This window comes from Macrosteles quadrilineatus, unplaced genomic scaffold, assembly GCF_028750875.1.
Source record: "Macrosteles quadrilineatus isolate MER2022 unplaced genomic scaffold, UCM_ALF_1.0 Scaffold_2__2_contigs__length_208266976, whole genome shotgun sequence".
Lineage (NCBI taxonomy): Eukaryota > Metazoa > Arthropoda > Insecta > Hemiptera > Cicadellidae > Macrosteles > Macrosteles quadrilineatus.
This window is the reverse complement of record NW_026542595.1, coordinates 58,673,880-58,698,347: the sequence shown is the minus strand read 5'-3', so window position 1 is coordinate 58,698,347 and position 24,468 is coordinate 58,673,880. Positions and strand designations below refer to the sequence as shown.

General features: G+C 34.9%; 1 protein-coding gene across 1 annotated transcript in view; it reads right to left on the bottom strand.

Moving 5' to 3' along the window:
- The window catches only part of LOC128984247 (uncharacterized), an 87,932-nt gene that overhangs the window by 5,423 nt on the left and 58,041 nt on the right, over positions 1–24,468 (bottom strand). Inside the window, exon 15 of the mRNA XM_054403549.1 lies at positions 22,430–22,549. Within this exon, the coding sequence (XP_054259524.1) occupies positions 22,430–22,549 (120 nt within the window). The remainder of the gene's footprint in view (positions 1–22,429; positions 22,550–24,468) is intronic.

The window sequence follows — 24,468 nt, the reverse complement described above, 5'->3', positions numbered from 1 at the left end:
TCATTCTAGTTTCACTGTCTGATTCAGATTCACCAACTAGTGTCCATCCTAGTTTTGTTTTCACAGCAGCCAAATCATTACCTACTTTTACATACTCCGATGTAATCAATTTAGGCCAACTGTCAGCTCCAAGAAGCAACTGTATATCACTTACTTCTTCTGAGGATTCACAAAAATCCGACAAAATCACACCTTTTGCTTTGAGATTTTCATATATTTTGACGTCCAACACTTTAGGTATGAATCCGCAGATACGAGGTGTGTCCAAAACTTAGAAATCCTCATTAAAACCATCAGTTGTGGATTGAAGTTTTACAGAATAAACTCCATGAGACCTTAAATTCGTTTTCCGTCCCCCAAACAACTCTTGACTCGTCATGGTTTTACCTATTCTCTTCAGTTTTAAATCAGTCGCACAAGATTTCAAAATATAGCTTTTTTGGCTTCCAGAGTCGATCAACGCACGAACTGTGTGTTCTTGGGATCCCACGACGATTTTCACAAGAAGCGTGCTTAGGTAAACCACTGTTGATTTACTAGTACTCGACACTAATACCTGACTTGTACTATCCTCAGAAATAGTTTTCTGTTCATCAGATTTTTTCACTTTTATTTAAGGAAAGGGTAGTTTTCTTTTGAAGATCTTCACACATAATCGGATAGTGTTTTCTTAAACAAGCTGCGCACTTTACCATAGCTTTACAGGAATTGCTCATGTGTCGACCTTTTAAACACTTGACACAAGATCCTTTCTTCTTTAAAATATCTTTTCGCTCAAGAAGAGTCATATCCAAAGCTTTCACACAATCTTGAGATCTGTGGTTTTTATCACAAAACACACAAGTCAATGAATAAGTACCTTCTGTAGTCGATACAAATGCCGCCGCCGAAGGCTGTTTCTCAAAAGGCTTCCGATTGTTTTGCTTCTCAAAACCTTTATTTGTTTTGATAGAAGATCCCCACAAATCTTCAGAGGAACTTGAAGGATGTTTTACATTGTGTTTGGTACTTGCAATTCCAAACCCTTCCAATGCTAGATACTTTTTGTTCTCCCTCTACCTCGTGTTTAAGGAACGTCAACAGATTCTCCAGAACTTCTTTGGAGGAACTTTCATGATTGTTAGAGTTATGGTTCGTTGTTCGCCTAGTTCTCCGTTAAACTCTTTTAGTTTCAAATAAGGTAGCTTGTATGAGCGTCGTGCTTTACTCGATCCTGAGCCTTTTTGCGTTATTTCACTCCTTTCATCTTGATGTGAATTCATTTCATTAATTTTTAGATGTTCCACTTTCTTAGAAATAAGATGATATTGTACAATATATTCATTTTGCCCTTGAAGTTCTTCATCAATGTCTTCATCTCTCGCATCACCTTCTAATAATTGATCATATATTGATGAATTTAGGTCATTGAGAGTGCAAAAATGAGTATTACTTCAAGCTGTGCTGATACTTGTATAAAATCAACTATTTCTTCCTTTAAAATATCTTCAAGTTTTTTAACTGTCACAGTAAATGTCCTTCGAATAGCCGATCTTGATTTCATTAGTTTTGTTAGTTCAGCCATGTTTTCCAATTCACTGTTTCAGTAATCAGTGTTCAATAAAACAGGGTCAAATTTACTCGTTATCACTTCCTGTCAGGGTCGCCATATTTTACAACTTAGGGGAAATTCCTTAAAAAATATTAAATATTCCCTTCAGGTTCTAACGAGTAATTAAAATAAAAACCTCTTTTATTCACTTACTAAAAGAAACTGTATTCTTAAAAAAATTCATAATATCACTACTATGTTTACTAATCAGAATAAAATTAAAATCAAACATATGATCATATGTTAGTTCCACACAGTACAGTAATTAATTAAACCAAAGTCTTTTAAATTGTGGGAATGAAACCAAAGTCAATTAAATTCAATTCGTAACATGCAGTTTGCACAACAACTTTTGGTAGCTTGTTTCATTCTTAAAATCCAAAACTTCTGTCTCATGTTGTTGACCATAGTTTCTTGTCCATGATGAGCCACTTTTTCGTGTTCGTGTTCGTGTTGTATTAAAAGAACTGTTAGTCACTGCTTAGGATCTAAAATGATTGGATTTTTTACGTCTTTACTGATTTATTTTCCGTATTCAGTTCTTCCACTCATTTTCAGAAGGTTTCCAGACAAAACAGGACTAAATATGAAAAGTCGGCTCTGTTTCAGACCACGTTTGTTTTCTTTAAGTGTCTTTAAATCTTGAGCAAATGATTCCTGTTGAGAAAACCTAAAGCAACATTCTTCAGCTTGCTGAACATCTTCAACACTGAGACTTGATTGCACACTTTTCTGATTTTTATTTCTTGCTTTATGTATGAACCGTTGAACCCATGCAACTGTTCTGATGAGCCTGGAGTACTTCGAAAATCTGTCCTTGTCAATAACAGAATTTTTACAGTTTTCTGATGCAATATATGATATTACTTCATAGCTTTCATTATTTTGTGGTTGACTCTCAACTTTTGGCCAGAAATCTTTTTCTTTTTTTTTTTTAGAAGAAAGGAGGGACCTTGAAGCCATCGGCAGTTGGAGAGACAACTAGAAATTTCTCTTGTCGACTCATCAGCTACATTTTCTGTAGTAGGTAGCCACCTCCATTGCTCTCTGTTGGAATTGTTTAAAATTTCTTTCACACGATTAGCAACATATATAGACTTCTGCTTGTGAGTTGATATTATCCAACACCATACTATTCTAGAATCTGTCCAGAGGTATGTCTCCGATATCTTCATCCTGTGAGATTGTTTAATTAGACACAAAATTCTACTGCCCAGCACTGCTGCTTGTAGTTCAAGCGTAGGGATGGTTGTTGCTTGTAAAGGGGCAACACCTAGCCAGGACAAAAGTAACTTCCACGCTATCCTCTGGTTTTTAAATCCTAAAATAAGAACAAAATCCTTTCTCACTTGTGTCACAGAAAATATGTAATGATACAGTGCAGTTTGCAGTCAAATTGTAGCATCGAGTTATTTTCAGATTTTCCTAAATCTTTACATCTTGCATCCAATTTCTCCATGCCTTTTCCAACTGCGCTGGAATTCTTTCATCCCACTGGACATTCATTTTCCACAGATTTTGTACCAGAATTTTACCCTTCATTGTGATTGGAGTGATAAAGCCTATTGGATCATAAATGGACACACAGCCTGGAGCACCTGTCGTTTGGTTGGTGGCTCTTTTAGATCAATGACTTCTTTCTTCACTTTTACAAAGTTGACAGTGAAAAGGAAGAAATCCTCATGGAAAATCCAGTGTATCTCGAGTACTCGCTCTGTGTTATCAGTTGTTAGTCCAACATCTTCTTCTTTCAAATAGTTTTTTGATCAACTTTTCTTTTGGCATTAACTCTGGTGAATTGCTAATAAAATTCCTCAAATTGAAACCACCTTTTTTGCATATGTTTACAACTCCTTCTATTAAGCTCTTAGCTTCTTGGTTGCTATCAAGATAATCATCCATGTAGAATTGTTGATTTACAGCTAGCTATGCATCTGGATGTTCCTCTCCATGTTTTTCACTATTTTTTCTAGTTACGTAAATGGCACTGGTTGGTGAGCAAACTGCCCCAAAAATCATTGATATCATGCACCACTCCTGTAATTTTCCGTTTGTTTCTCCCCATTGCGTGTTTTAAGGACGAAATGTAGGTATGTTTAAATTTATTTTTCCAGGGTCCAAGGGGTGTGCTACAGAGGCTAAGGCCCCCCCCCCCTTGGAACCGCCACTGGGCAGAGGCAGCAGTAAAAATAGCAGCAGCTGATGAAAAACTCGCCTGAGTGGAGGAAGAAGCCAAGCAGAAGGAAATAGAAATGAAGAAGAAGCTGCTTGAAGACAGACTGTCATCGCTTAGCAGGGGATCGTCGAGAACCAGCAGCAGATCATCTAGGGTTTAAATTTCTTCCCTTCCACGATCGTTGCCCACAAAGGAAGCTTTTGAAAAGTAGATGCTGACTAAGGATCCAGCTGAGGACATAATAAAAATAACGTTTTGAAGCCTTGTTCTAATGTTCCAGTAAATGTTATGAAGAGTGTACAGCAGGAGGTATCCTTGCCACATTACGAAGTACAGTCTAGTTTCCGGCCTCAAGAAGAAATCTGTGAAGATCTTCGATAAGCAAAGACTGTAGCTTTCAGCGAAGGTGGAGAAGGAAGGAGAATTCTTTGAGATGTTTCTTGATTCCCTCGAGATTGTCAACCTGATAAAATGATATTTAGAGAAGATGCCGGCGAGAATATTGTCAGCTCTACGTAATTTCAGCGGAGATCTAGACCAATGGCCCGCTTGGATAGCTGAATACAGGCGATCTACTGAAATGAATGAATACACTGATTTGGAGAATCTTCAAAGACTTCAAAAGTCTATTACTGGAAAAGCTAAAGAAATCATATCAGCAATGTTGATATATCCTGAGAACGTACCAGAAATTATTAATTTGTTGGAACGGCGTTTCGGAAGACCATATATAATAATTAAAAATCTCATAGCAACATCAACTAAGGACTACAAGCCTGACACTTTGGTTGCCTTTAGTGTCATCGTAAGGAACTTAGTGGTTACGGTAAAATCCTTGAAGCAGGACCACTACTTGTTTAACCCACAAGCTATGGAAGAGCTCACAGAAAAACTGTCCACCAACATGAAGCTCAACTGGGGAATGTTTGTCACTTCACCAGAGTCTCAATTGAAACAACCAATTGGCATAGACAGTTTTTCGATGTGGCTGCTTTATTGGGGGGTGCTCCACACCCCCCCCCCCTCCCAAACCCCCCGGTAGCCCCCCCCCCTTGACAAGGTCCTAGAACCGCCACTGCCTCTGCCTCTGCTTTCTCCGCCGCCGCCTTTGCTTTTAGCACATGATACAACCAGGGACGTTTCTTCTTCCTGTATCTTAATCAATTCGTCCATAACCTCTAAAACACTTTCATTCCTACTCGTACTTGAGCTAGTTTTATGAGATCCTACCGACATAGAAATATGCTTATCACTTAAACTGCCTCATTATTTTTACATCAATATCCTGAGATTTTATAGCAGACTTCTTGACTTTGGACCTTGTAAATGCTCCAGTAGTCGATATTTAGTTGATTCGCAAAAGTTTTGGCACCAATGTTCAAAATTAATATCTGTAAATCAAATACTATTGTTCCTTGGTAAACATTTAACAACACTAAATCTTTATTTATTATCAAATTGTAATACAAACATATTTTTTAAATCATCTGTTTAAAGACAAAATGCAATAACCCATGTGTTACACGTTAATAATTTGTATAATCCATCGGAAGGTGATTGAAGACGAAGATTAAGCCGTCAAGTTTTTGCTAAAATTGTTGTGCTTCCTAGTCGTCCTTGTTGATCTTGACAAGATCAAACTATTTGCTACGTAGCGGTATTTCAAACACATCATGAAATCCACAATTATTCAAGGAAACCAGCAACCAGTGTATGGATGATATGTAAATTTTGTAAATGTATGATTTTCATTGAAACTAATTCATCACTTTTTTATAAAAACGAATAGGCTATTAAAAATTCAGTTTTTCTCAAGTAAGCCAATCCCATAAAAAATATCAATTAACACACTATTATTTACAAAGCCATGTAAACACATAAACTTTGTTCGCATTAAAACCCATGGTTCTGTTCTCAAAAACCCCACAAGATTCATATACTAACTAGAGGACCCATGCTGCTCCTCTAGTTAAATAAATATCATATCCGAGAAATAATTAAATTTATGATTTTTGATTGAGAAATTCAGTATCTTGAACATAACTAAATCAAACGATCAATAGCTCAAATTCTAGTCTATAATTTACTTATTATTTTCAGTCTAAATCATATAAAAACACATAAACAATACTGAAGCTATTTTTTTTTTTTTATCATAGAAAACCCTTATAAAATATAATTTTCATGTTGATTGTGTTCACCTTGCGTTTGCTTGAAACTCGTACAATTTGAATAACTAATAGCTAAAATGAAAGCCGGTATTTCACTGAAAGTTCTTAGACCAAAATATACAGGATTGTATAATTAAACTGGTGAAATTCATTTAAATAGTAAGAAATCGAAAATAAATTAAACTTTTCGGTTTTTGGTCGAGTAATACAGTAGATAAATATATGCCAATACTTTATGTGAAATCTTTGCGTGCATACCATCAATTTGAGACCTCAATCATGAAATTGGTTGGGTAGAAGAGCCAAAAAACAAAATTTGGTTGGGGAAGAGACAACCCAATTCTTTTTATCATATACTAATTCAGAAACCAATTCATTGCTAATATACTTACTTACTGCCGTGGCTCCACAAATCTCAGTTAATTTTTCACCTCATGTACCAGCCTCTTCCACCCTTCTCTGTCTTCAGCCAAGTTGACATTTGCACCCATTGTCCTGATGTTGTTCAATACTTGGTCAGTCCATCTCAATTTCGGCCTTCCCAATGGACGTTTACCTCCAGGTGTGGCTCTCCAAACTTCATACAGTCTTGTTCCTTTCTCTCTTCTTAGCACATGCCCTATCCAACTTAACCTTCTTCCTTTAACTATTGCAACAATATCTGGGTCGGTGTATAGTGATCTTAACTCTCTATTTTTCCTTATTCTCCACATTTTTCTCTCCTGCACTGGACCAAATATTTTTCTTAGGACTTTATTTTCAAACACCATGAGTCGGTTTTCATTTTTCTTGGACAATAACCATTTTTCACTTCCATATAACAGAATAGGTTGAATTATTGTCTTATATAACTCATCGCTGATATAGGGGTTACTAAAAATATTACATAAGGTTTCCTCAAGTAAGCCTAGAACAGGCCTTCAAACACTACTTCAACTGTTAATTTAGTTGGATGAACTCAAAGCAAACATGTTCGTTTTATTATTCAAAATGGAACTGTCAACAAACGCCCAAACAAGATGTTAAGGTTATTAGTATACGATTCAGGCTAGTGTCGTCATTTGATTATATTATTTATGATCTATACCGTTTCTGTTCTAATATCCGTAGAATAATGCTATCAGCTATTTCTTGATCTACTTCATTCAAAAGTCACCACCTGATCTTATGCCTCTGTTTATGTGTCAAATACTGCTTCCATAAGGATTACATTGAAACTTTGCGGGCCCGTGGGGCGGATTCCTAAGAGATTTGTTTGACGCTATATAGATGTTGGCACTCACCGATATGGTCTTTATCACCATGCAAAATTTGGAAACGATTACTTCAGCCGTCTAGGAGGAGTTTGCGTATTACGAAAGAGCTTCGCTCACTCCGCTCAATAAAAGATAACCTTTAATAAATATATTTGTTGCATACACCTTTTTATATTATTTTTGGAACCTTTTTGTTTGAAAACTTACCATCAATAATACTCCTATACGGTACTGATAGTGTAAAATCCCAAATAGGCTAGTAGCAAAAGAAAGTTTTAAAAAACTTTCTTAGTTAACAAACGTAATGTAAAAATAAGGCGACTTTTAGCTTTAGGTAAAACTAACAAAGGCCTACTTTATTGTTAATTTATCAACACGCTGCTTGACTATCTTTTAAGTCGTCCCAATAAACTGTAAGAAGTTAAATAAATACGAATAAGATCTTTTTATGGATTTCATCTAAACAGCCAATGCAACAACTAAATTTTTACTTATGGGGGGGGGGGTGCATTATGTTTAATTAAGTAAAGACGATTTTATTTACAATAAAAATTAAATTTAACTTAAGTAGATACATTTTTATCAGGTTTAAAAAGAACAGTCTTAAGATCTTTGTTACGGACGATAGCCTCCCTTACAACAATGGGCCAAGTTTCTGAACCGCCCCAAAAAAGGTGATTGCAGCTGGACAGCTTTCCGCAGCCTGCTCCCCACATAGATTTAATGAGTGGCAAGTGCAAGCTGATAAACAGCATCACTATTAGCTGCGAGTATTCTGGCCTGTTCTATAGACCGTCCCCCGTTTCACATTACTTCCGTTGTCATATCCCTGGCCTTTGCAGTCTTCTATCGGGATTCCATTGCACTCCAGCTTCTTCAAGATGAGCTCAGCAATAGCTTCTCCACTTTTTTTAGAACAATCAGGGTCTTTATGGTGGCACATCAAATTTTAACCTAAACAGCATTCTGGAACTTCAGAAAAAAGCAATTCGCATCATGCTAAAACTAAAATCAAAAGAATCCGCAAAAGAGCACTTTAAAGAAATAGGAATTATGACTGTTTTTAGCTTATACATTTATCAAATAGCCCTTTATATTAAATCAAACCATGAAAGATTGCCAAAATTGAACTCTTTTCATATGTATTCAACCAGAAAAGGTAATGAATTGGCATTCAACAGACACAATTTATCGGTTTCCGTAAAAATCCCATCTTATAGTGGTGTTAAATATTTCAATAGCTTGCCTGACAATTTAAAAAATATAACTAATTTTAATTCATTTAAAAAATGTTTGAAATTATTTCTCACCAACAGACCCTTGTATAAATTACAAGATTTTTTCCAACTTCCTGAAATTAGATTTTTTTGATAGTGACAAATCAAATCAAATATGTCTTTATTCATAATATGTACAATTTATGTACAATGAATGGTGTCAGATCTTATTTCTAAGAAATAAAAATAAGTACATTAAAATTAAAATTAGCCTATTTACAAGTATAATACAATATACCTAAATCTTACCAACAACGCCATTTTTGTTATTTAAAAACTCATTAATTGAATAATAAGTGTTCTCAATCATGAATGCCTTTGATTTTTTTTTTAATTTCTTAATATTAATCTCACTTTTCAAACTCTCTGGCAATCTATTAAAGAATTTGGCGCCCTTATATGTGGTCTTTTTTTTTAAAAATTCTAATTTATGTGTTTCTAATTTCAAATTATTTTTGTGCCTAGTGTTGTAAGTATGATTATGGCCAAGAAAACTGGTATTAGTCATGTTTTGTTTCACATACATTACACATTCATATACATATAAATTAAATACTGATAAAATTCCCAGTTCACTAAACCTATCCTTTACATGAGCCTTGTACTTCAAACCTAGCATGATTCTTATACATTTCTTTTGGAGTTTCAATAACTTTTTTAAGTTTTTATGAGTTGTTGCTCCGTATACACAAATGTTATATGCCAAATGTGAATGAATCAAGCTAAAATATATTACTTTTAAAGTGGCTAAATCGCAGAATTTAGATAATCTTCTAAGGACATAAATTCCTGAATTCATTTTGCCTTTAACTTTGTTAATATGTTTATTCCAGTTGAAATTGCAATCCACAGTTAACCCCAAAAATTTAGCATCCGTTACTTCTGAAATAATGTTGTCATTTAATTTTATTTCTGTTGAAAAACCATTTTGGTTCTTATTTGTATTAAAATTTATAAAGTTTGTTTTATTTAAATTTATCTGTAAGTTTAGATTTGTCAAAAATGAAACTATGTTATTTAACTCTTCTTCTGCAGATCTTTTAATATGTAATCAGTTGGTCCTGAAACTTTCAAATTTGAATCATCAGCATACAAAACTACTTTGTTGGCATTCTGATCAACCAATATATCATTAATTCCATTTATGTAGATAATGAATAATAATGGGCCTAATATTGACCCCTGTGTGACTCCAAATTTTATGCACTGTGTTTTCGAATTTATTTTTGTTTGTTTTTCTCCATTTGTATAAGCTATTTCAACAAACTGTTGCCTATCGGTTGGATATGATCTGAACCAATCAAGTGCTTTGCCTTTAATACCAAACTGTGTTAAAATTTTAACCATGGTACCATGACAGACTCTATCAAATGCCTTTTTTAGGTCCATAAATAGTCCAATACATTTTTCACCCCTATCAATGGCATCAATAATGGAATCGATAAATTGAACGGTTGCTGTTTTGGTCGACTTTTCCGTCCTAAATCCATGTTGATTGTCATTAATTAAGCGGTTACTTTCGAGGAAATACATTAATCTAGTATTGACAGATTTTTCGTAAATTTTTGAAATTGTGGGTAAAATTGACAGTGGCCTGTAATTTGATGGGTTTTTTGGACAATCTTTTTTGTGTATAGGAATAACTTTGGCAATTTTAAGTTTTGATGGAAATATACCAGACACAAAAGATGAGTTTATTAAGTGAACTAAGACCTTAACAATAGCTTTATCAACATGTTTAATCACTTTAATAGGCACTTCATCATAACCACTAGCAGGTTTGTTTTTTAGATTTTGAATAATGGTTAGTATTTCTTTTTCATCAACTGGTGTTAAACGGAAAGAATTTTTGATATTATTCCTATCTACTTGATTACAATTTTCATTGGCAGAACCAAAACTATTGCCATTTAACGATTCCTGTGTAATATTAATGAAATAATCATTAAAAGTATTAGCTACATGTAAAGGATCAGTAACAGTGGTATTATTTTTTTCTAAACGAATGTTTTTTGTATTCAACTTACATGCGCCGGTTTCCTGATGAATTATTTGCCAAACATCTTTACTAATATTTTTTGATCTTAGGATTTTCTGCTTGTAGTAATTTCTTTTGTTATTAATGGCATTTTTATGATAGTTTATGTTTTTTTGTTTAATTATTTTACCTAGCATTTTATTTTTGTTTGATCTATAAGTTAGCGCCAGCTCTGATATTTCTTTCTTTTCTTCTATTAGTGAATTACATATCCACATGTTTCTAGCCTTATACTTTCTAGTTTTAATTTTTGGAAATGATATATTAAAATAATATGTAAAAAGATTGAAAAAACAGTCATATTTTAACTCAACTGGAGCTGCGTACACAGAATACCAGTTTTCTAGGCACAAATGATTTTTAAATAATGCCATATTTTCATCTGTGTATGCTCTTTTACTTATTGTAATTTTTTGAACATTATTGTGATCGGTATTGTTTAAACGAGACAACATTAACAATTGGGCATCATGATCTGAGAGACTTGTAATAATACCTTCAACATGAATTTTACTTTTGTCAATATTGGAAACAAAATTATCAATTGCTGTAGCTGTTGACTCAGTAACTCTAGTGGGAAAATTAACATAATATTTGCAACCAAATCTTTTTAGTAAATTAACAAATTCATTTCTCATTAACTGATCTTTAGCATCCTCTAAGACATTAATGTTAAAATCTCCTGCTATAATTATGTAAGGACAAATCCCAGTAATAATTTCTAGAGCATTATTGAGTTTTTCCAAAAACACCTTATCACTAGCTGCAGGTGATCTGTAGACCCCCATCAGTGCAATTTTATCTTTCCCGTTTTTAATTGATACAAAGCAACATTCAAATATTTTATCTATACATAAGTCTGTTATGCTTGGTATATTAAGGTTTTCCCACTTCACACTGCCATTCGCCATTATCACCACCCCACCATTGGATGTATATCTAGAGTAAAAAGAACACATTTTATATCCATTGACATTTATTTGATCAAATTCGTCATGTTTTAAGTTGTGCTCTGTTAATACCAAAAATGCTGGATCAATTTCTTCAAGTATTATTTCCAATGACTCGATTTTATGTATCAAACCTCTTATATTTTGATTTAATATTGTTATGTATTTCTTGGGTGCATTACAAACTATCCTGGGTTTGTGATTTTGGCGGTATGGGAGTTTAAAGTGTTGGAATTTACACTACTATCTACCTGTTGGACATTGGTATTTATACAACTATTTACAAGATTATTAACAGCGCCATTTACAACAGCATTTTTAGTATGCTCAGCAAGAGATGACAACCGGGGACTCACATCACTTACACCCCCACTAACTGCACTTTGCTCTGCTTTCAAACCCCCCTTGTCACATGACACGGCAGCGGCTTCTGCGTAGGAGTGGTGTCCAGGTGTGACTCTAGGTTGGCTGGGGCTGGGGCTGGTCTGATGTGATGTGTTGAGGCTTGTCTCCACCGAAGCACCTGGTGATGAAGGGCCATGATGAGTAGCTGATGACGGAATATGCTGTGTTGAATTTCTAATGTCTGATTTTGGTTGGGTTGCCTTTTCTTTGCTGTTGTTATATTTTAAAAAGTCCAGAGAATTGATAAATGATGTTTTTTGTTGATGTTGGTTGGCAATTATTAGGCGTAATAGTTTGACAAAATATTTGTGTGTCACACCATTCCATAATATTCTTGATGATGTTTGATTGTAGCTAACTATGTCCACTGTTGCTCCAGTAAAGGTGTGGAAGTCATATAACTTTTCAACAAAGTGGTGGGGTGATATCCGGTCCCTGACACAACCCATTGCCGAACAGACTAGCTTTTTCAACCCTTTAGCTTTGAAATCCTCCTTTAGCTTTGTAAATGCTGTGTCATAGTCTATGATTGTAGGTTTGCCATTATATGTTGCCTTAGTAATCAGGCTGTAAATAATTGCTCCTCCTGTCGTCTTTTGGCATGCCAGGGGCCTATTGCATAAAACTACAAGTACAAGTTTACATATTTACAGTTTACAGGTCCCTGTAATTACAATTTATCAGTTACAGGTGTTGCTAGAATAATTTGTATACTTGTAAGAACAAGTACAAAAAGTGTTAACAGCTGATACGTCTTCGAATTTCCCATATAGGGAATAAGCTATTACCGTAGGTCTTATGGTAAGACCTAGACCCGGGAACGATTTACTTTTTCGATTTGACGCCAAAAACACCATCCGACCAAATTCATATATATTTGTGTGTTTGTGTGTGTCCGTTAGCGCGATTACTCGAGCAAAAATGATTTGATTTTGATGAAATTTGGTACAAACGTGTAATCTACGTTTATTCGTACGAGTTCGTGAACCAGCATGATCGGGCCAAGGGAACGGGGTTTTACGGGGGGGGGGGGGGGGGGGGGTTTATGGGGTAAAAAATAATTTTCTAATTTTTGACCCTCAAAACACAAAATTTCCCAATTTCTCTTCAGACCTTTTTAAAGAGTTTAAAAAACAAATAATTTAGTAAATCAAAGTATTTTTGTACGGTTATTGGTAACGGAGAAAGTTAAAAAAAAACTTTAAATTTGTCTGACTCCCATGTTATTCTTATGGAGAATATTGTAAAATGTTGTAGTTTGCTTGGTTATTGATATATTTTGATCAAACTTTGCAAATTTATTTATTTTATACTAAGCTATTATTATTTTACTGAAAATACACTATTAGTTGCCTTGTAGCAGCAAACCTACGTACTCGTTAAGCCTAATGTTATTTAAATAGATTTAGGTTAATTAAAAATCAATTCAGACAAATGGAAATTTGCTAAGTTGGCAGGGTTGCTGCGGTGGGGGCATTTATAGTTAGTAGATTGTCTATTAAATTAATGTTAATCAATAGTTAACTAATTAATTTAGTGATCATCAATTATATATTCCTTATTTGACTATGTTATCTACAACATGTAGTTGTTTAGTTTTAAATTCCAGTTTGAAGTTCCTTCTTCGACGTTGTGGATCAAAAGAATCATCACTATTCCACATCTTTGTCTTAAAAAAGAATAACTTGTACAATAGCAACAAAGGTTTACAGGCCAAAGAAGCTAGGTAAAAAATTCTTACATTTTTACAGGTATATGTAAAATTGTAATAACTTTATTGCAAATACAAGTTTACACACCTGTAAAATTGTAAAAAAATGCCTGTAAATTTGGGTTTTTGAGTAGTTGTTACAAGTCTGTAACTTGTAGTCCTTGCAACACCTGTAATTACAATTTCTGAAGAATTCTTCAGAAATTTGCCTGTAAACTTGTAAAATTGTAAAATTGTAGTTTTATGCAATAGGGCCCAGGTGGTTGTTTATACGATCTTCGGCCTTCGGTCGTCCAAACATTTTCCTAAATGACACAGCAACACCACCGCTCATGTTTCTTGAGCTATCCAGGTCTGCGGATATGGTATGAGCAAAACCTACGCCCTTGTCACTTTGATACTTAATTATAGCATCTGTCATATTCATTTCAACCACCCTGATGAATTTCTCTATGTTGTTTGACGTCGTAGGCTTGGTACTGGCTGCTCCTTTTGGCTTATCAGGTTGAGCAGTTGACATTGTCGGGATTGTATTAACGATGCATTTTTTTACTGGCTTGGAGGTGTTCAGAGTCTTATTTACTGCATTTATTAGCCAGTCTGCCACTTGGCATTTTCCTTTTTTGTTCAAGTGCAGGCCGTGCTTAGTGAAATGCTTTTGTTTCAAAGTATCAAGTTTGATTATGTGCAAGTTTTCTAGTCTGCCTTCCAGTGCTGAAGTTATTTACTAGCTCTAGTTTCAAGTAGCTGTCAGGTTCCATGTGTAGGCTGTATGGTATGGTTGCTAAAAATATTGGGACTTCCTTGTTGAATGATTTTAATTCCTCTTCTAATTTACTAACAATGCTATCAATGTTACCTTGTAACACATCATTAATTCCTCCAAGCAAGAAAACAGCTGATTTGATAGACGGGTTATTAGCACTTTTAACGATAGGTAGCAGCTTGGCGTTTGTCATTACCATACCTGTAGCTTCAATTTCACCATTGCCTTTGTTGTTAATGATACTTGCTATGTGCCTGCCTTGACTGTCTGAAAAGAACTCAATTCTAATACAGGGTTTTGGTTTAAATCTATTTTTTATTTTATTTCCAAATTTGGAACAAATTTTTGATTGAGTGTTTTGTTGTTTCGTAGGTTTTGTAGGTTTTGTCAGACTGGAATCCGTACTGCTTTCTTCTGTTGCTTCAGTAACATCCTTGAGTGCTAAATATCTGTTGGTTATTGGAATGTGATTGTCTTTGTCAAGCAGTCCATCTGTTGTTACTTTTCTCTGTTGCATAACAGTTTGTGTGAGCTTTTTATTTATATTTGTTACTACAGTCCATTCGTTATTGTTTGTTGCGGAGGAATGATCTTGAAGGTCTGTTTGTTGTTGACAGTCAACAGTGTTTTTATGTTGGACACTTTTACTGCCGTCACAAAGAAAATGGGATATTACTTCAGTCTTCATTACACTATAATTTGTTATTAGATAAGCAATCACAGACCGTTTGGTTATTAATTCTTTTTCATTCAATGCCGGGATAAAAATTGTTTTCAGTGAAGTAGCTGTGTCATTTTCAATCTGATTTATAATAGTCTCTGCAATATGTATAATATGTATACCACAGTCGTACAGGTTAGTTTGCTGAGGTGTGCTGCAAATAGTAATTAAGGGTTCCATAGTTTCTATGTTTGAGGTATTCAGATTCAACACAATTCTGTTTGCCAATTTTTTTGCATGCGGCAGATTATAACCTGCTATTGTATCGTAGTAATAGAATCTTGTATCACTAGTTCTGCATACAAGTAGGCTCCAGTGAGAGCCACCATCTCCACCTGCGCCTGAGCTGTCGTTTACTGGCATTATCAGAAACTGGTAATCCTGCAGGTTAAGTGGGTTCAGCACATCTGAAGCATCCTCTAACACTTTGCCGCTTGACATATTGCTGGGTCAATGCACTTAATCCTCACAGTTTGCATTACGTGTTTATTTAATAAGTCTAAATATACTGTTATTACTTCGTCATTGATCCAGTTTGTCCCAAGCAACTCCCGGATGTTAGCAATGTTAGAATTGTTTGAAGACCTGCCAAGTGATTCTGTTTGTGTTCCTCTTGACTGTTGCTGGTAATGTTGCCGGTTCGTAATCTCCTCCTGGTTAGTATTCATGCTAGTTTCAATCTTAGACTCCAAATTTTGTATTCTGGTTTTTAAGTTATTTTCACTCTCATTGAGGTGAGATATCTTAGACATTAGTGTTGTCTTGTCAGACTCAAGCTGTACTATAATATTTTCATTGAAAATTCTGTCCTTAATTATTTTACTTTCCAACTTATTTATTCTTTCACTGTAATCTTCTTTGATGCCTTCAAGACTATTTTCTAGTTCGATTTTATCATCCTGCAATTTTATAATTTTGTCTTCTAGATCTAGTTCGACTTTAGATTTGTTATTTTTGAGTTCATGCATTTTTTGATGTAAGGTTTGATTTTCGATCAGGAGTGCGTTGCCTACTTCTGCGGCCAATGTTAAGGATGTTTCAAGGTCGACGTCTTCTTCAGAACTTATATTGTTTAACTTAGCTTCTATTTCTGTCAAATTAATTTCCTTATTATCGATTTTTTCATCTATTTCGGTAACTTTTTGACATTTTTTACATCTCCATGTCGATGGCTCGCCATTACACATTTTTTTGAATGTTTGATCTGTAATGTCTGTACATCTCCTATGAAACCACGTTTCACAAGGCCCCCTGCATAACACTGAATTTGCCCTTACTCCTTTATAGCATAAACCACAACGATTAATAGTCATTTTTCTTATTTTAAAACATAAACAATATTTATTTAAGATGTTTACTATAAGAAACTTGTGAAAATAAAACCTGAATTTTATAAAAATCCCCAAAATATGGAAAACAGGGATAAAAATGTACAGCAAAATCCCAAAACAGGGAAAATAGGGATTTAAGTGTATTTAAATATCCCAGTCAAGAACTAATATTGAAAATGAAACAGTTTCCTTATGATTGTTATAAGCCCAGTCAAGATAAGGGTGACCAAAGTCCAACTACTGACCCTTCTTATCTGGGTTGATAACCTGATCTTGAATAGTTTTTACTAATCTATGCAGGTAGATTTAACAGTTTTTTGCACTTAACTTGTTAGTCCTTTGGCACCATAATATTTAAGGTTGTTATATCTGTTCACTGATTTAAACCCAATAAGAACTTGTAAAAACTTTATCAGAAAAACCAATATTTGCACACTAGAAAAAGAAAATAACCAGGAGCACTAATTCACATCAGCTAACTTGTCTGGGTCTTCCCCCACTACTCAATACAATACAATATTCTCTGTAAGTAGTCTTAAGTTTAATATTGTGTTTTATAACTGACTCCATTCTGTACAAAATGTGCAATATGAATACAGTTATTTTGATTGATTGATTGATTGAAGCATAGCAGTCTCTCTTCAATAGCTTTTTAAATCGCTTTTCTCTCGAAAACCCTTCAGGAAGTGCAAAATAAAATCGTTTTGGATGAGGCAAGCTGCTAAATAATTTACAAGGTAAACAGTAAAACGCTTGTTTAACCTTGCTCCAAACAAGCCAATCGCGGGAGACGAAATCACCATTTTTCAATTATTTTTTAAATATTGAAATCAGAACTGAATTTCCCGCAGAATCAATTGGGAAATGGTTTGGCAATGGATCATTAGTCCAGTCAATGAATGCTGTATTGTTCAGCTTGTGGGCTTCACTCACCTTAATTTGTTAATCCAGGACTCGTCAAATGTAACACAACGAAGACACAAACACACATACACGCACATAAAAATCGTCCTTGGATTAATTTACTCCGACGTTTCGCGGGACCAAGATAACGTCCCGCTTCCTCAGGGAATTAAAACTTTGTTTATCTCGCGTACACGAGCCTAACGCCTAACCACGACTGCCGGATCAGCTGTTCCAGTAGAGGGGGGGAGGGCAGGGGGGTTGGTGGACGTACTGGTTATTGTAGATAAGCCTTTGACATCCTTGGCCTTGTCTCTCAGCTGTTCTAGTTCTTCTTTAATTATTGGTAAATAAACAGTACTAACATCCACCGATGGTCGTGATAGAGGCTCATCTTCAATAGCCATAAATAGCGACTCTGCGAATGTTCCGTTTCCTCCAATCCGGTTCTTTGTATAGAATTTTGCTGGAATCCCATTTTACTGTATGCTTTGTCTCTAATACATGTTCACAGATTCTCGAGCCATACCTATCCTTATTTTTAACCTTTTTAACGTGTTCGTTAATCCTCACCGACACTGGCCTTGACGTTTGCCCTACATAGTTTCTACCACACGAACAAGGAATTTTATAGATAATATTTTTTGTGTTTTGCTGTTCATTTTCAGGTTTTAGTTTGTTGAGACGGCTACTAATTGTGTCTTTACTTTTGAAAACTGTACGAATTTTGTATTTTGAATTTATGCGCCTTAATTTTTCTGAGACATTTTTATACCCTATAGAGAAACAAAGTTTTAATTCCCTGAGGAAGCGGGACGTTATCTTGGTCCCGCGAAACGTCGGAGTAAATTAATCCAAGGACGATTTTTATGTGCGTGTATGTGTGTTTGTGTCTTCGTTGTGTTACATTTGACGAGTCCTGGATTAACAAATTAAGGTGAGTGAAGCCCACAAGCTGACCAATACAGTATAATAAACCTCGCCTAAAAACATGTCTTTCAAAAATAGTCAATGAATGCTCAAAAGGGGGGTGTAGAGGACATGGAGAGGGGGAAATTTTTTTTCTGCGGGAATGTGTTCGGGGTAGTTAGAAGATAAAAATACAAAAAGTCCCCGCCCCTGGCCCTGCTGCTTCAGCAGGGAGGGGGGAAAGACCCCATTTTTTTGGTTTTTTACTTCTACACTGAAAACCGTGCATCGTACGGAAAAAATGTAAATTATAAAAAGAAAGATGATGAAATTCTCTACAAGAATGGTTGTATTCATTTCTTCCGTATATGCATTGGTTTAAAATATATTCTCAAAATAATATAAAAATTCTTAAATAAATTGATTTTTCATGCGTTTTTTGTCAAATAAGTTTATATAATCCATTAGCCTGTTGTTGTTTTACATTAATCAGGATAGAAAACAGGGTTTTTAACACTAACCTATATAATATAATATATCAATCGTATATATTGTGTTAAAAATAGTATAGATAAATTTATATAAGTTATGTATATTTGTCATGGAAACAAGTAATTTTGGCATAATTATTACACTAAAAATTAAAAAGATTATAGTTGTAGCTATATTTGTCCAGGTTGATTTATAACAATTACCGAAACCAAGACTTAATATTGTTGTTCATGGTCTGGCTCACTTGGGACGAGAGGGTCCGACTTCTGTCCCAAAAACTGGTGCCATCTGGAACTGAAAACCACCATCTAGGACTTCTCCATCATTCAATTCTTGTTGATAGACTCAATATTGGCTATCAAAGTGAGAATTTGGTGTAGGCCTATATATTCTTCATCTTCCTCATTCATCAGAATGGGCATTTCATGTAAAAAGTTCCCTTAGCAGTTCTGGCATAACGGAGAACAATTATTGGACATTTTCTTGCATGCACAAATTGCACATCTGGCACTGTTATAATCTTTAGTATATTTGCAAAACACTTGGTTAAGGGATTAACTGTTCCTGGTTACTATAATTTTGGTGTCTATGTTGAAATGAATATCTACTGACCAGTGGCGGTCCCTTAGGGGGGGGGGGGGGAGGTATATATCCTCTCCAAAATATTTTATTAGCTAACATAAATACTATTAGCTTGAAGATATTTTAGAGCTCAAATGCATATCAAAATACGTTATTGTGCTTTAAATTCCACATTTTTCCGGGGGGGGGGGGGGGGTTAACCACCAGAGGCCCCCCCCCCAGAAATTAAATCCTGGGACCGCCACTGCTACTGATTTTTTCAATCTGTAGCGTCTTTCTTGGTCTGCCATCTTCGTGCTGTTTTCTGAATCGCTATATCCGTCAAAAACAACAATGCATTATCTTACAAGGTAATAGGTATCCACGTACCTCACGTATCCATCACATATCGCAGACACTGAAGATCCCCTTTGCCATATAACCTTATGCGTGAGAAATAGCCCATCGATAACCAAATTAAAATTCCTTAAAACTGTTGTTGGTTGGTTCCAAAGAACTTGAATAGTGCAGGCATTTTTGGTCTTTACTCATACCACTCTCATTAAATAAAGGGAAATGGAGCAAGTTCAAATCGTTAACAATCCATTAAATCTTGATAACTTTTTTAACTTATACAAATCCTTTGAAACAGAATTAAAGGTTTTGCTGCAACGTTTTAATCATTGATATCGATGGTTGAACTCACAGAGGACAAAGGGAGAGCCATATTTTCCCGTGACAGCTTATTGTCTGCAAATGATTACAATTTGATTAATTACTCGCAGACTACGTAATACAGCATCGTAACAGTTAACGGATTCATCTCCTACAACCCCAGATGCTATTGACATGATGTCTTGAGTTTCAGGGAAGAGTGAGTGATTTTCAAACATTGCTGTCAGTTTAGAAATATTTGATATTTCATCATTTGTATCATTTAATCAAGGACAACTCTGTTTGGAAAACCAACTACCTTCAGGAATGTAGGATTGGGAGCGCAAAAAAGGTAATCTATTCCCAGTTTTAACCAATGAACCACCTAACCCACGAGAAATATTGGGCTTGTTTTTTGCAAATATACTAAAGATTGTAGCAATGGAAGATGTACATGCAATGAAATGTCCATTAAATGTTTCTCATTGGCCGTTATGCCAGAACTGCAAAGGGGACCGTTTAAATAGAATGCCAATTCTGATAAATGAGGATGATGAAGAATATATACACTGCACTCTCACATCGATAGCAGATATTGAGTCTAATGAACTAGAATTGGATTATGGAGAGACCATGAACAATAGTATTAAGTCTTGGTTTCGGTAATTGATATAAATAAACCTGGACAAATATAGCTACAAACATAATCTTTTTAATTTTTAGTGTGATAATTATGCCAAAATTACTTGTTAAACTTGTTTCAATGACAAATATACATAACTTATTTAAATTTATATAAACTATTTTTAACACAATATATACGATTGATATATTATATTATATAGGTTAGTGTTAAAAAACCTGTTTTCTATCCTGATTAATGTGAAACAACAACAGGCTAATGGATTATATAAACTTATTTGACAAAAAACGCATGAAAAATCAATTTATTTAAGAATTTTTATATTATTTTGAGAATATCTGTTAAACCAATGCATATACGGAAGAAATGAATACAACCATTCTTGTAGAGAATTTCATCATCTTTCTTTTTATAATTTACATTTTTTCCGTACTATGCACGGTTTTCAGTGTAGAAGTAAAAAACTAAAAAATTTGGTCTTTCCCCCCCTCCCCCCGCTGAAGCAGCAGGGCCAGGGGCGGGGACTTTTGGTATTTTTATCTTCTAACTACCCCGAACACATTCCTGCAGAAAAAAAATTTCCCCCTCCCCATGTCCTCTACAATCCCTTTATTGACTGGTGTTTTGGGGCGGGGACTTTTGGTATTTTTATCTTCTAACTACCCCGAACACATTCCTGCAGAAAAAAAATTTCCCCCTCTCCATGTCCTCTACAATCCCTTTATTGACTGGACTACATGGGTATATTTCGAATCAATACTGGGATCAAATTTAGGGTTGCCTATGTCAAGGTACCTGCTGCAAGGCCATGAGGAAGTAATACTCGCTTTGGTTGTGGTTGATAACAGCTAGTTACATCAAAATGTGATCAAATCACTGCGGTCGCAGCAATGTAGTCCTGACGCGCGCACATTTGATATCATGTTCAAGACAGCTATATATGAGCGGGTTTTAAATGGCCAGGGCCCCACGGCACAGACTTGGGGCTAACCCGCCGTGGAGCAGGCTTTAGCTTAGTCCGTATAGGAGTAGGCTCAGGCCCGGCCTGTGTAGAATCAGCAAGGGCTAATATTTTTGACGTAAGGATCACATTTTGACGTATCGAAACAGGCTCGGGCCTTTCACTATAGAAACAGACTTGGGCCTGTCCCTATCGAAAAAGCAAGTGCAGGTATTAGACAGGCAAAGAGAGAATATTTGACAAATCTTGACGTATCGTAACAGGTGCGGGTCCAGCCCATATCGAAATAGGCTCCGGCCCCCCTGCCACGCCCTCTCGCCGGCCCTGAACAAGACTCACTTCTGATAGTTTTGGCGGAAGAAGACTCATCTTGTATAGTTTTGATGGGAACAAGACTCACCTTGTTTAGCTTTGGTGGGAACAAGACTCATATTGTATAGTTTGGCGGGAACAAGACTCACCTTGTTCAGCTTTTGTGGGAACAAGACTCATATTGTATTGTTTTGGTGGGGACAAGACTCACCTTGAATAATTTGGTGGAAACAAGACTCACCTTGTAGCTTTGGTGGAAACAAGACTCATGTTGTATAGTTTTGGTGGGAAAAATACTCACCTTGTATAGTTTTGGTGGGAACAAGAGTCACCTTGTATAGTTTGGCGGGAACAAGAATCACCTCATTTAGTTTTGGTGGAAACAAGACTCACCTTGTATAGTTTGGTGGAAACATGACTCACCTTTTAGCTTTGGTGGGAACAAGATTCGTATAGTTTTGGTGGGAACCAGACTCACCTTGTATAGTTTTGGTGGGAACAAGAGTCACCTTGTATAGTTTGGCGGGAACAAGACCCACCTCATATGGTTTGGTGGGAACAAGACTCACCTTTGTATAGTTTTGGCGGGAACAAGACTCACCTCATGTAGTTTTGGCGGGAACATATCGAGCCGAGGACAGATATAGAGTCTTCTGATGAGTTCCTCTTCCTCTTCCGCAGTAAGGAAGGTTCTCCTTACAACAGGTACTGGATACAAGTACTGTTCATTTGTAAAATACATCAAAATAATAAGATAAATATATATATATAAAAAAAACATAAATCTACTTTTTAAGTATTACTTTAAAAATTAAATTGAAGTTTTAATCTAAGGATTTTACAGAGTATATGCTAACAAAATCTGTAAAAAAGTGTTACTGGGAACATATAAGGGTCTAAATTATTTACTATGCAGTAAAGTATAATGCTTAGAAAGCAAATTTTACCAAACCTATTCATTTCTTATAATGGAAATAAAACTTACAACAAAACTGTATGAACGCTTTCAAATCACACAGATACATAAAGTGTAATTTATCTAAAAAATCCCTAACTGAACAAATCAGTTGAATCTAAAACACTTCTGTTGGGATTCAAACAACTCATTTAATAGAATTTTATTTTTATTACTTATTATTTGATAATCCAAATTATAAGAAAGAAAAAGATAAGAGCAGATTATGGGTTAGTTACATGGAAGCTGTATCAATCCATACACATTAAGAATGTTAAACAATATTTTTAATCCCAAATTTAACGTTGAGTCAAAGACACTTTTTGTCGGGATCCAAACAACGAGTTTATTAAAATTGTTAAATTGTTTTAGTTATGTTTTGATGGTTCAAAATAAGAGGTAGGAAAGGATAAAGAAAATGCATGGATTCAATTTTGGTTTCCAGGTAGAAAATAAAAACAGTAACATTCCATATAAATATATTTACCTAAATATTTGGCACAATAATTATTTAACATGTGATCAGATCTTTAATCCTATCTTTACGATATGTACTCCTTGTTGTGAACCGAATAAGCCGAATCCCTACTTGACAAGTTTGAGTTCGTTCAATTCCAGGTCTATTTTCAACATCCATTTTTACCCTTAAAATGAAATAAATATGTTCTTATTCATAATGAATAAAGCTATTTTGATCCTAATCATTTCAACAACAACTAACCGTGCCTAATAGTTAACAGAACTTCTTTTTAGGAACATAAAAAAAATAACTAGAGTATCTTCATACAATAAGTTTATAGAGTCAAATTAGAGCAATGTTCTATGTCAGAAAACTGGTACTTCTACAAGTATTTGACTAACTACTGCATAATTAATTATTTATATGTTGCAACATAAAAGAGGAAGATTAATTTCTGAATGTTACAGAGTTGTCTGTTAATCAAGGCTTATAACATGACATTTTATTCCACTTTTTGGTTTTACTTACACTTTGAAAGAATGAATTAGGCCTACACAAAACGTGCATGTTACATATGTAACTGTAAATAGTATTTAAGTTGGAATTTGACTGTATGATACTCATAAAATCAGTTAACATAATAGTAGTTTACCCAACAATAGCGTAAAGATAGTGTTAAAAACACAAGTCGAAAATTTAAGGCGAGTGCCTTAAAAAATTTCTACGAGTGTCGTTAACACTATTTACGCGAGTTGGGTACACTACTTTACCTTTGACCGGTTTTTAATTTCTAATAATCACTACCTTACCTACTCAAAAATTCTAAGAGAGGTTATGTTTTTGTTTATAACCTCTCATTGCCATTAAAATTGATGCAACGACTCATTGGACCAATACCAATAACTAATTGCACCAATCCAATCATTAACAATTAAATTGGTAAACAGCTGATTAGTTAAAGTTCGAAGCATTACAATTTTACTTCTTCTCTCTCAATCCTTGTACATCATGGTCCGTTACAAGGGGATGTTAAGTAAAACTATGCTGTTATATAAGTAAGCAATGCTGTTATGTAAAAATGTTTAATTCTAAGAACTGAACTGAAACTGCTACTTTAAAAAAAGGTCGTAGGTAAAATATTTAAAGCATCGCCAATTATCAAACAGGGGTTTATAATGAACACAACTTGTCTTGTCTCTAAAATGATAACAGACACTAACAGTTG